This window comes from Sinocyclocheilus anshuiensis, unplaced genomic scaffold, assembly GCF_001515605.1.
Source record: "Sinocyclocheilus anshuiensis isolate Anshui unplaced genomic scaffold, SAMN03320099.WGS_v1.1 scaffold449, whole genome shotgun sequence".
NCBI classification, from domain to species: Eukaryota; Metazoa; Chordata; class Actinopteri; order Cypriniformes; family Cyprinidae; genus Sinocyclocheilus; species Sinocyclocheilus anshuiensis.
The window spans coordinates 351,421-365,597 of NW_015537950.1; the positions used below are offsets into that span (position 1 = coordinate 351,421).

Here is a 14,177-nt window from a genome sequence, read left to right on the forward strand (position 1 = left end):
CAACCCAAATATTCAGATGTGTGCAGCACATTTTATGGAGGACTGTTTCCTGATCCTGGTAGAGTAGACTACAATGCCGGATGTTCTGACTCAAAGACTGTAAGTACGTTTTCATTTAAAGAATTTGCCACTGATGATTCAAACACGAGTTTTGGGCAGTGTAGAGTAGCGCTTGTTGTTTGTCATTTCTCCGATCACAAATGCAGACATGGTTTTATGTTTATGCGGCACGATGCAACGCGTAAAAAGACAGTATAAGTCATTATAATCCGTAATTATGTCCCCACTGGATGCAACAAATGCCTCGTTTATAATGGGTTTTAATGTTTTTGTCTCGTCGCTCCGGCCGGACAGGGCATCACAATATGGTGAGGGGCGTAACATTTCCGTCACACGCTTGAGGAATTCGGCCAATCACAACGCACTTGATAGCTGGCCAATCACAGCACACCTCGCTTTTCAGACCGATGAGCTTTGTAAAATTCGACGCATTTCAGAAAGGCGGGGCATAGAGGAGAAACAAGAATGTACAGTATGTGGTAAAATAATGTTTTTTGAACCTTAAACCACATAAATACATTTCATTACACCAAATACACAAAATAATGTTCTTTTTAGCAACATCATATGACCCCTTTAAAAAGTATTTTCTAAATTCTTAAATCATTAAGACACATTTACCTCTTTCTGTGTTTAATAGTTGAAGCTCTAGTGTTCGGGACAGTGAGAGGATGTCAGTGGTTGAAGTCCAGCTTACCCAGGCATGGCTGCGTTCTCAATGGCACATCCAGGTCCCTCATGCCTGGCTGGACGCTTGCGTGAACTGGATAAAAGAGGAAGCGGATAGCGAACCCGTGCCTCAGTCGCTGCTCAATCAGCGCGTCCTGGAGCAATGGCTGCTGACTGACCTGCGAGATCTGTCCCACCCGGTGCTCCCTGAAAGAATATCCGAGGCACAGAAAACAGAACTAAACAGCTGTTACTGTCTTCAGATGGACTCCCTGCTAGACGTCAGCCAGCCTGCCTACCCTCAGCTGCAGCATATTCGGGGCACCAACTGCTCCAATGATCAAGTCTCGGCGGTTACGCCAGAAACGCAGCGGCCGTGGGAAGCCAAGCCCACACGTATGTTGATGTTGCAGCTCACGGATGGAGTGCAGAGTATGGAGGGTATGGAATACCGGCCCATCCCGGCTTTAAGCACCAACCTGCCACCCGGGACGAAGCTACAGCTAGTCGGTCCAATCGGCGTCCGTCTCGGGGTGTTGCTCTTGAAAGCGGAGAACGTGAAGGTGTTGGGTGGGGAGGTGGAACAGCTCTTGGAGATTTACTCTCAGAGCAGACTGCTTTGCGGGACACTCGGTTTGCCTGAGGAGAACCATCCACAAGGCGAGGAACCGGATGACCAGGAGCTCCTGGCCAGCGTAGCGGCTCCAGTAGATCATCAGGTAGCTGACAGTGGCTACAACAGCATAGCTTCAGAAACTTCCTTCAGACCATATCAGTCGCAACCCCGTCCTCAAGCGACGCCCGTTTCCAGAGAAGACAACTGGGATATGGATGAAATTCCAGATGATGACTTCAGAAGCATTCCAGACAATTTTGACGATGTTCCACAAAATGTGGTGGACGATGTTCCCGAGGACTTCGATGACATCCCGTTAGAAGAGCTGGAGAGTGTGATGTGCCCGATCGATTCAGAATGCAAACCTGATGCAATCCAGCCCAAAATTGAAGAACCAAGCCTTTTAAGTTTTCGCTCTAGAACTACTCTTAAGAGCAGAAACTTGAATGAAGTTCCTGACGCATCGGTTGCTAGTTCCTCTACAAACACAGTTGAGGAGCCTGAAGCAAACTTACCTAACCAACCCAAAACTGAAGAACCAAGCCAGACTTTTCGCTCTAAAACTCTGCTTGGCACCACCAACCAAAGCCGAATCTTCAATGAAGTTCCTCGTACATCTATTACAAGTTCCTCTACTAACACAGCTGGATCTTCTGGTTGCAAAAGAGAGGTACCTACTCCACCGTACCTCTGCATGCTACAGGCTGGCCACTGGCCGCCCGCCAAAGTTCAGACTTTACGACTACAAGCTTTCATTGTTACACTCAAAGGAAATTTGCGCAGTAGTAGTGGCGTGTGGGAACTCGGGGCCACCATATCTGACGGAACCGGGTACTTGGATGTGGATCTGTCCGACGCCATGCTCACCAAACTCATCGGCTACACGGCACCAGAGGCTCGAGTGCTGCGGAAAGACCTGGCGAGACGCAGTGAGGTGGACAGTGGGATTCAGCATTGTCAAAGAGAGCTGGTGGATATGTGCTGTATGATGAGCGTGCAGGTGGATCAGACGGGCAGAGGAGTCGTGTTGTGTGTCAGTCCGCTCTCGGACAAGGAATGCTCCGAGATGCAGAAAAGAGTGAAAGAGAGGAGGAACTAAGCCGTACTTATTCTCTGGACTCTCGTTTAACCTAATCTGACAGTGTTTGTGCTGATTCAGTCAGTGGTTTCTTTGATATTTTAGTAGAGTAACTCGTTTTGGTTCTCTCAGTCTGAAGAAAACGGCTTCTAATGCACTTCACTCATATCCGTTACATTTCAGAATCCACTGTGTTCTATTTTTGTAAATTGTTTTGTTTTGTTTGATTTTTGTTGTTTTTATATTTGCATGTCTTTGAATGCGATTTAATAAATTTAAAAAGGTCATTTAAACCTCATTAGATTTTTGTTTTTCCTTAGAACAATTTAAATTTTTACAGTTTCTGAAGAAAATGTGGGTGATTGTTATGTGGTTTCTATGTGTTCTGAGAAAAAAAAATTATCAGAAAAATATTACTTCTCCCCAGTACGCCGTATGATTTGAGGTAGTACTTGTTGTAAGATGGTGCACTTGGAAATCTTTACGACTTGTTTAATTAGTTCATTACAGAAAAGTTTTTGAATTTTTAAATGTAAAACATCTTGTGTAATTTGAATCTATTGTATGTTTTTATTTGTTGTTATATACACGCATACAGTGGTGGCCAAATTTATTAGAGCACTAGTATTCTCACCAGCTAAAAGTGGTTTTAAGTCAGTTATTTCTGTCTTTTGCTGTAATGTGTCAGTAGGACATATCAGTTTACATTTCCAAACATTCATTTTGCCATTAATTGTAATAATCCAGTGAGATTTTTGTCTGACAGCAGCCAGTGCTCCACACAGAGATCTGATCTGATCATCATCCAGTCTGTCTGAGATTACACGAAGAAACAGAAGAAACTGAGACAGACTCAATCCAGAACAACTGTGGCAACGTCTCCACGATGCTTCAAGAAACCTACCTGCAAAGCTACAGTACTGTTAAAAGTTTTAGGCACTTGTGTAAAAATGCTGTAAAATGAGGATGCTGTCAAAAATAATGTCATAAATAGATTTTCTTTATCAATTAACTTATATTAACTAAATTAAATCAACATTTGGTGTGACCATCCTTTGCGTTTAAAGCAGTTTTTGCCCTCGGTGCACTTAGTTTCCCAGGTAGCTTTGCAGGTTTCTTGAAGCATCTTGGAGACGTTTCCACAGTTCTTCTGGATTTAGTCTGTGGTCAGACTCTCACTGGATTATACTTTCACTCTCACTGGATTATACATACATACATACACACATATATATATATATATATACAGTATATATATATATATACACTGAACAAAAACCAATTGCACGCTCCCGCAAAACTTGCGACATCTGTGGCATTGTGCTGTGTGATAAAACTGCACATTTTAGAGTGGCCTTTTATTGTGGCCAGCCTAAGGCACACCTGTGCAATAATCATGCTGTCTAATCAGCATCTTGATATGCCAGACCTGTGAGGTGGATGGATTATCTCGGCAAAAGAGAAGTGCTCACTAACACAGATTTAGACAGATTTGTGAACAATATTTGAGAGAAATAGGCCTTTTGTGTACATAGAAAAAGTCTTAGATCTTTGAGTTCAGCTCATGAAAAATGGGGGCAAAAACAAAAGTGTTGCGTTTATAATTTTGTTCAGTATACATGCATACACATATATACACACACATGCATATTTATTTATTTTTATTTTTTTTTAAATAAAAGCTTTGCATTTACTTCTTTTATTGAATAGATCATTATCTCTGTATGACCTGCTAGAAAAAAAAAAAGAATGAATGAATGTGAAAAACAGCCTAAGCTGTTGACTGGTCTTAGCTGGTCTTCCATCAGCAGGTTTAGGAGGCTGGTCTTGGTTTTGATCAGCAGGGTGATCATAAAAACAGTGCCTGTTGAAATTATTTATTTTCTTCAAACTAATGTTTCCAGGGACATGCTAGCATCAGGCTAATGACCAAGATTCCATGTTGACTGAACTGAAGGTATAATGTATGCATTAAAATTATTTAAAAGCAATCAGGGTATAAAATGTGTCAGTATATATAACTTAAATGTAGGCCTATACCTAATTTAGCAAATTACAAGTTTTTGTTACTGTGCCTGGTAGTATCTATTATTTTAATCGTTAATTGTGTAAAAGAGGACTTGTATATGTTGGTTGTTGACTTTTTCTTTTTTCTTTTTTTAGCAGATAAAAGCATTTAATACGAAAAAATATTCTGGTCGGGCTTTGTGCAGTATGTTACTGTACTTTACACATAATTCATGTCTATAGCACAAATGCCATATGTGGCGAGATTTAATACTAAGGGCTGTGGGTTTGCAAATCATCATCCTAAATATAAGAAACAATAACAGTTTTGGTTACTTGGGCAAGCAGCATCACATACACAGGTCATTAAAACAAATAACAACGGGCACCAATAGATGGCAGCAGTGGAATGTAATTGCTGTGTAAAATGCAAACCATCAATTGTAAGCCGAGAACGTGCCAAACAGACCCTTTAATGAACTAGCTAATTCCCATATAGGCTATTCTTCCTGCTATTTACATAAAGGTATAAAAGAAAAAAAAATGAACAGAAAAAGAGTGAACACTTCAAGACCGGAATGCAATATGTTGACGAGGCAGGCTTTCATTATGAAGTCTTGTCTTTTGTAATCTCATACTCCATCAGTTAAATTCAAGCATATAGTAGCCTAGTCTTGGCCTTAATCATATAGATTATACAGCTTTATCTTTATGGTCCTGGTCTAAAAATACATGAGTGTCATTAACTGAGTGCGCAGTAAATTGCCCCTTCACGAGACGCCCACTGCACGCGCACGCTCATCTAATTCGCCACTGATTTGTATTCCCGCGTCGTGCGTCAGTCCTGCCGTCATCAGAACGATTCGTGACCCCGGTACCGGGTTGCGAGAGCTGCTATGTAGTGACTCGTTTTATTGACTCGAATTGGTTCAATAAAAGGAGTCGCTCACTCACCCTAGGTGGCGACGACAAGTGAGTGAGTGGCCTTTTGTGTTATGAGTGAGACTGATGATACACAGGGCAACTTTTTGAGAAATGTTCAATTCAATTCTAGTTTATTTGTATAGTGCTTCTCACGATACAAATCGTTGCAAAGCAACTTGACAGAAAATTAAGTTTCTACCATATTTAGTGGTAGCTTATCAGTGGTGACTTTCTACATTTGGCAGAAATGTACGGGAAAATCAATTAAAGACGTAATCAAACAGACGATGAACACTATTAACATTTAGCCTACATTTAGTCATTTAGCAGACGCTTTTATCCAAAGCGATTTACAAATGAGGACAATAGAAGCAACCAAAATCAACAAAAGAGCAATGATATGCAAGTGCTATAACAAGTCTCAGTTAGCTTAATGCAGTAGGCCTACATGTAGCAAGTTTTTTTTTAAATCATATAATAAATAAAAAGAAAACAGAATAGAAAAAGTATAGAGCAAGCTAGTTTTAGAGGCCTTTTTTGCTTTTGTTAATCAGAAGTCAGAATTATAATTGTATAATAAATAAAAAGAAAACAAATAGAATGCAAAAAGATTAGAGAAGCAAGTGTTAGTTTTTTTTTTAAAGAAAACAAGCAGTTAGTAAATAAATAGAGTGCAAGTCTCAATTTTTTTTATTTATTTTTTTTATAAAGAATAGAATTAGAATAGAGAGTGCTAGAGTTAGAGGGTCAAATAAAGATGGAAGAGATGTGTTTTTAGCCGATTCTTGAAGATGGCTAAAGACTCAGCTGCTCGGACTGAGTTGGGCAGGTTTTTAATAATTTAACAGCAATTATTATATGATGCAATCAAACTTATAGCCAAATGTGGTAGTTCTGTATGTTGTTTCAGGGTTGGCATCATCTGAGGTCCTCTGAGGGGTTGGCATCATCTCTTCTCAGGTGTTCTGGATCCAGACTGAAGCTTGTGATACGGAACTTAATAGGTAGCCGGTGCAGAGACTGTAAAATTGCCGTCATCAGGCAACCAGGTGAGACACAGGGCCCACGACCGACATGCAGATCGAAATTTGTTACCCATTTTCAATGGGAAAGTGCAAGCAACTCAAAAAAGTTGCCCGGCAAAATTGCTCAAAAGGTTGCCCCATGTATCATCAAGCCTAAAAGTCATCATTCGATTAATTAGAAATGACTGACCATGTGAACAAAATAAATCTTAAGATCCTTTATTCAAATTTGCTGGTCTACAAATCAACTAGCCCTGATTTTCTGCTCACCTACAGTTAAAGTGATAGTTCACCCAAAAATGAAAAATGTCATAATTTAGCCTACTCACCATGTTGTTCCAAACCCAAATGATTTTCTTCTGCTGAACAAATATATACACATATATATTTTATAGAAGCCATTGACTTCTATGTTTTTTTTTATTTTTTTATTTGTATTTTTTTGGGGGGGGGGTGGGTCATATTATGGAAGTCACTGTCTACCAGCAACTATTTGGAACAACATGAGGATGAGTAATTGATGACAGGATTTTCATTTTTTTGGGTGAACTTTAACTATCCCCTTTAAAATAAATAAATAAATAAATAAATAGCCTACCCTTTTTTCCAATAAGAATCCATCCTGCTTTAAAGAGCTCGATCATTTAAAATGTCAGACAACAGAGCTCGCTCTTATAATACACATAATGTTATCGTGCGTTGGTGTGGGTCACTGATAGTTATCGTTTTAGTTATCTTTTAGTTATTGTTCTTGGTGTGAAGAGGCCTAAATGGCTGACAAAGCCCAAAGTCGTAGGCAATTCGGTGCTTGTTCACGTGACTGATGATCACTATGTTTATCAAAAACGCGGTTTGAAGCGCCGATGCCTCCGCTGATGCCCGATATCTACCCGATCACACGACAATTCATACATAAATTATTTACGAGGTGCCTAATTAGTCACTCGTATGATTTGGTACGATTTTTGCCAAATTTTATGTAGATTTGACGAGTTCCCCAATTCGTATGAATTCGTACGAATGACCAACGCCTAACACCGTCCCTAAACCTGTCACTGGGGTCTAGACAAATCGTAATAAATCGAATGAGTCGTAAAATAGTGCAAATTGCTCTTGAGATAGCGTCACTCGTACGATTTGGTACGATTTTTGCAAAATTTGATGTAGATTTGACAAGTTCCCCAATTCGTATGAATTCGTACGAATGACCAACGCCTAACACCTTCCCTAAACATGTCACTGGGGTCTAGACAAATCGTAATAAATCGAATGAGTCGTAAAATAGTGCAAATTGCTCTTGAGATAGCGTATCTAGACCTGCTGTCATATATCAGTTTTGTAGGCCTACGTGACTTTTATCAAGCTATATATAAAATAATAAAAAAGCTATAGGCCTACATAAAATAATAATGTTATTCTTATTAGCCTAGTAGTAGTAGTAGTAATAGGCCTAATAAAACAGTTAGTAGCCTAATTAAAATCCATTATGAATTCCAGTAACGCTCTTGCGCCATTTTAATTTACAGTCGTTTTTCCACATAATTCTTCCACCCCTATTATGTTTTTCCCTTGTTGTGAATCAGACTGAACGCCATAGACTCGCACTCGAATTTGCTCGTGCTTCAGAAGACGCGCTGCAAAGAGAAAGAGAACTATGAGTCAGTGCACAGAAGACACGAGAACAATTCGTTCATTTAAAGATTCATTAAAAACGATTCATCCACGAACGAAACACAACTAGTGCTGTGCGTAAACTACATCCGTCAAGCGCTTCGCTCATTAGTGACTGGCATTACCATAATCTGAGAAACACGCCTGTAAGAAGATGAAACGACCACCCTGATTTACGCTGATAACGAAACCACAACATGCGAATTATCAATAATTCATGCGCCTTAAGGTCTTAAGTCTTGATGGGTGTAAGGATGCAGCTACACGTTGTCAATAATCAATAAAGCGTTTGAATGATCTCCTCTCCTCGTCTCCTCCCCTCAGACGCGCTGCGCATCATCCAGCGATCGCGCTCCCTCACTCCAGCACTCGCGCTTCCCAAGAGCGCGTCTTATGTGAGCTCAACGGACGCGTCATTTAACGCCAGCATCTCGGTCATTCATCCTAGGCAGAGCGAGGCAAACGCAGACGAGAGGAGGAGAGGAATACAGACACTTCACGTAGTCAGAAACGCGAGACAAGGTCGACGCGGGCGCATGTGTTTTGCGCTCTCTCCGCGCGTTGGATTGCAGGGGTCTTAAATCTGGAGGTGAGGACCCAGGGATGAGCCTGCTGTCGGGGGGCTTCGGCATGGCGGGCTGGGGGTCCGGTTGGGTTCTGATGCTGCTCGCGCTCTGGAGGCCCGGTGCCGCTTGTCCGGAGCTGTGCACGTGCACCGGCGCGCGGATCTCGTGCGTGGATGCGGAGCGCAGCATTATGGCTTTTCCCATGCTACAGTCCGAGGCAGAGATGGAGAACATCACAGACATGTAAGTTGTGAAGAAGAGGTCACAGAAGATGATGCATGTTGTCTCATTCAGTTAACTGCTTTGTGCGCAATTGCTTGATTTCTATGATGTATCCGGTTATCGGACTTGAATTAGGCTATTGTGCCAAAGTATGTGACCCTGGAGCACAAAACCAGTCATAAGTAGCACGGGTATATTTGTAGCAATAGCCAACAATATATTGTATGGGTCAAAATGATCGATTTTTCTGTTTTATACCAAAATCATTGCCATTGCCAAAATCAATCATTGCTATTAAGTTAAGATCATGTTCCATGAAGATATTTAATAAATTTCCTACCGTAAATATATCAAAACTTAATTTCTGATTAGTAATATGCATTGCTGAGAACTTCATTTGGACAACTTTAAAGGCGATTTTCTCAATATTTAGATTTTTTTGCACCATCAGATTCCAGATTTTCAAATAGTTGTACCTCGGCCAAATATTGTCCTATCCCAGGGGTGCGCAAACTCGGTCCTGGAGGGCCGGTGTCCTGCAACTCCAAGTTAGCTCCAACTTGCCTCAACACGCCTTCCTTTAAGTTTCTAGTATGCCTAGTAAGAGCTTGATTAGCTGGTTCAGGTGTGTTTAATTGGGGTTGGAGCTAAACTCTTCAGGACACCGGCCCTCCAGGACCGAGTTTGGACACCCCTGTCCTATCCTATCCTAACAAACACATAAATGGAAAGCTTATTTATTCAGCTTTCAGATAATGCATAAATAAATAAAAAACCCTGACCATTATGACTAGTGTTGTCCAGGGTCACATTTATAAGTACACTTAATTATTACTCAATTATAACTGCTGCAGTGCTGCTTCTCTTATGTTGACTGTTTTACACAAAAGCTATGAATCAGTCTGTCATTTTGATTGACTTTAATTAGGTATTTTGAAATCAGTTGCTGTTTAAATCACACTAGAGCTTAAGTGCATTTGTTTAAATTTAGGCCAGCAGAAAAGGAACATTGTTACACTTCTATCTTTAAAAAAATGACTTAATGTATTATACATAATGTTCATTAGTTAACATTAGTTAACTGCTTTAGTTAACATGAAGAATGAACAATACTTACTACATCATTTATTAATCTAAGTTAATGTTAGTTTCAGCATTTACTACGTTGTTAAAATCAACAGTTGTGCTTGTTAACATTAGTTAATGCACTGTGGATTAGGATGAACTAACAATGACTGTAACATTAACAAAGATGAATAAATACTGTAATAAATGTAGTGTTCATTCATGTTAGTTAATGCATGAACTAACATTAACTTGTGGAACCTTATTGTAAAGTGTTACCAAAATGATTTAGATTGTTTACTACACACCATGGATCAATTAATAAATTAATTAAATTAAAAGATGAAGTATTTTTTTGTGTTGGAATTTACCCTCGACGACTCTTTTAGCGAGATTGTTCTTGTTGCTGCTTACAGATACATTGCAAATCAAAGCAGCTTCAAATCCATTAACGAAAAAGATCTCGACTCGTATCGCAACCTCAGAAACTTGTGAGTATAAAACGTGGAACAACTTTTACGTTCTTTACGTCATAAGATGGACATTTCTGACATTCGTGCTTGTGTTGTCCTGCAGAACTGTAACAAACACCAGGCTGGCATATATTTCCAGGCAGGCCTTTCAGAGCAACCCCAAACTACAATATCTGTGAGTGCTTTGGTTGTGGCGAAGCTGGATTAAAAGTTGAATCAAATTTAATATGTTTTGTTACATGCTTTTGTCAGTGCTGATCGTTGTGTTCTTTTACAGGAATCTCAAAGAGAATATTCTGTCTAATCTATCCTGGAGGACGTTTCGCCATTTAAACATTTCATACCTGTGAGTTTCTTTTACTGAAGATATATTACAGAATGTGGTTATTTTTGGTTGGCTTTGTTTTTGCTAATAGAAAAACAATGAATGCAGCAAATAATGCTTGCACACAATATACTATTAAACATTTATTTTACATAAAAAGCACTGAAAAGTAGCATTTATTCAAAAATATTTGATTGCATTTGCAAGGTTGTTGATCAATTTGGGAATTTTTGCAATCAATAGTACTACTGACATTCTCAAAACTATCGTCCGAGAAACCAGAATATATTCATGTACACTGTAATGATATATGCTGATGATAATGTAGCGCTATCAGGTTACATGTAGAGTTATTTGTGCTCTTGGTGAGTGTTTTTGTACTGCATGCTTCACTGTCATGCTAAACGCATGTCTTTGTGTGTTGCAGGTTGCTGGCAGGCAATCCTTTGCAGTGCATATGTGAAAACGTGTGGCTGAAGCAGTGGAGAGGAGAGGAGGCCGAGGACCTGCTGTGTGTGAAGGAGGGAGGAAAGAGGACAGCGCTGTCTACACTCACACTGCCGAACTGTGGTATGAGAAAGAAAAGATAAAGATAGAGGCCCCTTAACTAAAGATAAATGAGTAACATGAGCAAATGTTGTGTCAAACCTTGTACTTTCTAGTGCTGTTGCTCTGTATATAGTTTTGAAGGATCCTGAAATTTAGTTTTAACAAGACCCCTGATCATTTCAGATCATTTAACAGTGTTTACAGCAAATTGCACCACAGATTGTTTTGTGAGCCTGTTACAAAGTTCTATAGATATTGTAACCAACATTACTGGAACCAGCATTAACCCATAGCTTGTAAACAAGTGGAGCGCAGTGTTGTATCCTATTTCACAGTAACGTGCATTACATTCACATTTTTAAATGACCGCAGCAAATGCTGTGTTTAATTTGAAAAGGTGAGAGAGGGTCAAAAATAGTCAGGAAAAATTCAATTGTGTCTGTTTTGGTGAAAAACAAACAAACAATCACACTTGAAATAGACCTGAGGGAAAGAGTTAAATAATAATAATAAACATATTTATGTATCTTTTACATATATATGAGGGTTTCATGTGTGTTTATCAGTGTTATTTTAATATTTATTTTATTGGTCACTTTATTTTAAGGGCCAATTCTCACTATTAACAAACCAATAACTACAACTTTTGACTCAGTAAACTCCTAATTTGCTGCGTATTAATAGTTAGTAAGGTAGTTGTTAAGTTTAGGTTTGGGTAGGTTTAGGGATGTAGAAAATGCAGAATATGTGCTTTATAAGCACTACTAAACAGTCAATATGTTAATAATAGGCATGCTAATAAGCAACTAGTTAATAGTGAGAATTGGTCCCTATACTGGGACCAAGTGTTACCATTTTATTTATATAATATTTTTATTATTTATTTGTAGATATTTCGTTTTTATTTAGTTTTTGTGTGTGCTTTGTCAGTTGTGTTATTTAAAAATATTTATTTATTTTATATTTGGTTTAATTTATTTTATTTCAGTTAGATGCCAAGGCAACATTTCTAATTCTTTTTCTTTTTTTCTTTTTTTTTAAGATTTTCATCTTATATTTAAATATTTTTTCTGCTTTATTTCAGTTAATGAAAACGTTTTTAATATTAGTTTCGGTTAATAAGTTTTAGTTTAGTTAATAATACCAACACTGTTCAAGCTATACCATGAATTTAATCTGTCAAAACTAGTTGTCAACTAGATGCATTTCAGTGATGAAGCAACTGACTAGAAAGACTTAACAGAACAATGTACTATGGTCTGGAGAACTAAGAATCAGCATATTTTAAAGGAAGCTTGTTATGATTTTACACATCTACTATTTAAGACTGAAGTTTAGGTTTGTTTGTTTGGTAAGATGTGATTTGTCCAGGCTGTAGTTTTATGACTGCGGCTTGAGACACGGATAATTATTGATCCAAAGATCAGCCTCCAGCCAGGCCTATTTTAAGCAATACCACAGCAGAAGGCCCCCGAGGGAGGAAGAGAGGACAAGAGAGCGAGGGAGGAAAAGGGAAAAATAGAGACAGACGGGGGGATCCCCAGAATGCAAAAACACTGAGACATGTAGCACTGAGCGTCTGCTGGCCTGTGGCCAATCGCTGTCTTTCTTTTGCATTTTTTTTTGTTTTTTGTGCCATGAAAGAAAATGAGCTGCTCCAGTGAATCGTTTCAATTTACCATCTAGTGGGACTAGATGAGAGATGTTTTGCCAGTGTGGTTTAAACTAGAAAAAAGATGACAGAATTTTAGTTTTTTTGGTGAACTATCCCTTTAAAGGAGTAGTTCACCCAACAATGAAAATGCGTTTAAAATGTACTCACCCTAAGGCCTGCCAATATGTACATGACTTTGTTTCCTTATTGGAACAGATTTGGAGAAATGTAGCATTCCATCACTTGCTCACCAATGGATGCTCTGCAGTGAATGGGTGCCGTCAGAATGAGAGTCCAAACAGCTGATAAAAACATCACCAATGGATGCTCTGCAGTGAATGGGTGCCGTCAGAATGAGAGTCCAAACAGCTGATAAAAACATCACCAATGGATGCTCTGCAGTGAATGGGTGCCGTCAAGAGCATCCATTGGTGATGTTTTTATCAGCTGTTTGGACTCTTATTCTCGCGGCACCCATTCACTGCAGAGCATCCATTGGTGATGTTTTTATCAGCTGTTTGGACTCTCATTCTGACGGCACCCATTCACTGCAGAGCATCCATTGGTGATGTTTTTATCAGCTGTTTGGACTCTCATTCTGACGGCACCCATTCACTGCAGAGCATCCATTGGTGAGCAAGTGATGGAATGCTACATTTCTCCAAATCTGTTCCAATAAAGACACAAACTCATCTACATCTTGGATGGCCTGGAGGTAAAGGTTCGAAGTTGTAAATAAAACAAGGATTATTGGAATATATTTTACAAAAAAATATTCCAGTCTTTATACTTTAGAATTTCACATTTAATTCAATTACTTGCAGTTTCTTTGTGAAATTTACTAGCAAAAACATTTTCTTATTTCCGAGTGAAAATTGTTTTACAAATAAAACTTTTTTTGGGTATATTTTCAGCAGATTTTCATTTTTGGGTGAACTATTCCTATAGGTTAAAGAGTTGCTGAGTGAAAACGGTTTGTCTGGCCTGAACAGGCTGAAGGTCTGTGCTGTGTGTGATGGATGTTACAAAATCACTCCAAGATTAAGATCATAAGAAACCATACATGATTCTTATGAAATGATCAAAGCTGCGTGACCTGCAGTTTCCTGCAGAAGCAAGCGATGCCATGGGACGCGGTGATAAGGATATCAGTTGTCGCAGCCTGAGAGCAGATAGAGATAGAGATCTGATTTGGCTGTCTGTTCATGACAGAGCCGGTCAGAGCTGTCTGCACTCTTTGGCCTTGAATTTAGCGGGAGCTCCCGCGAGAACG

At 39.2% G+C, this 14,177-nt stretch overlaps 2 protein-coding genes across 3 annotated transcripts in view; both read left to right on the forward strand.

Moving 5' to 3' along the window:
- The window catches only part of rmi1 (RMI1, RecQ mediated genome instability 1, homolog (S. cerevisiae)), an 11,560-nt gene extending 8,911 nt beyond the window's left edge, over positions 1–2,649 (forward strand). For both annotated transcript variants that reach the window (XM_016455117.1, XM_016455122.1), the window contains exon 2: positions 701–2,649. In XM_016455117.1, the coding sequence (XP_016310603.1) occupies positions 732–2,444 (1,713 nt within the window). In that variant the 5' untranslated portion in view covers positions 701–731 and the 3' untranslated portion in view covers positions 2,445–2,649. The remainder of the gene's footprint in view (positions 1–700) is intronic.
- A 5,617-nt stretch (positions 2,650–8,266) lies between these two features.
- Positions 8,267–14,177, forward strand: part of LOC107664539 (BDNF/NT-3 growth factors receptor) — a 52,828-nt gene continuing 46,917 nt past the window's right edge. The window contains exons 1-5 of the mRNA XM_016455130.1: positions 8,267–8,859; positions 10,320–10,394; positions 10,480–10,551; positions 10,654–10,722; positions 11,129–11,271. Coding sequence (XP_016310616.1) covers positions 8,654–8,859; positions 10,320–10,394; positions 10,480–10,551; positions 10,654–10,722; positions 11,129–11,271 — 565 coding nt within the window. The 5' untranslated portion in view covers positions 8,267–8,653. The remainder of the gene's footprint in view (positions 8,860–10,319; positions 10,395–10,479; positions 10,552–10,653; positions 10,723–11,128; positions 11,272–14,177) is intronic.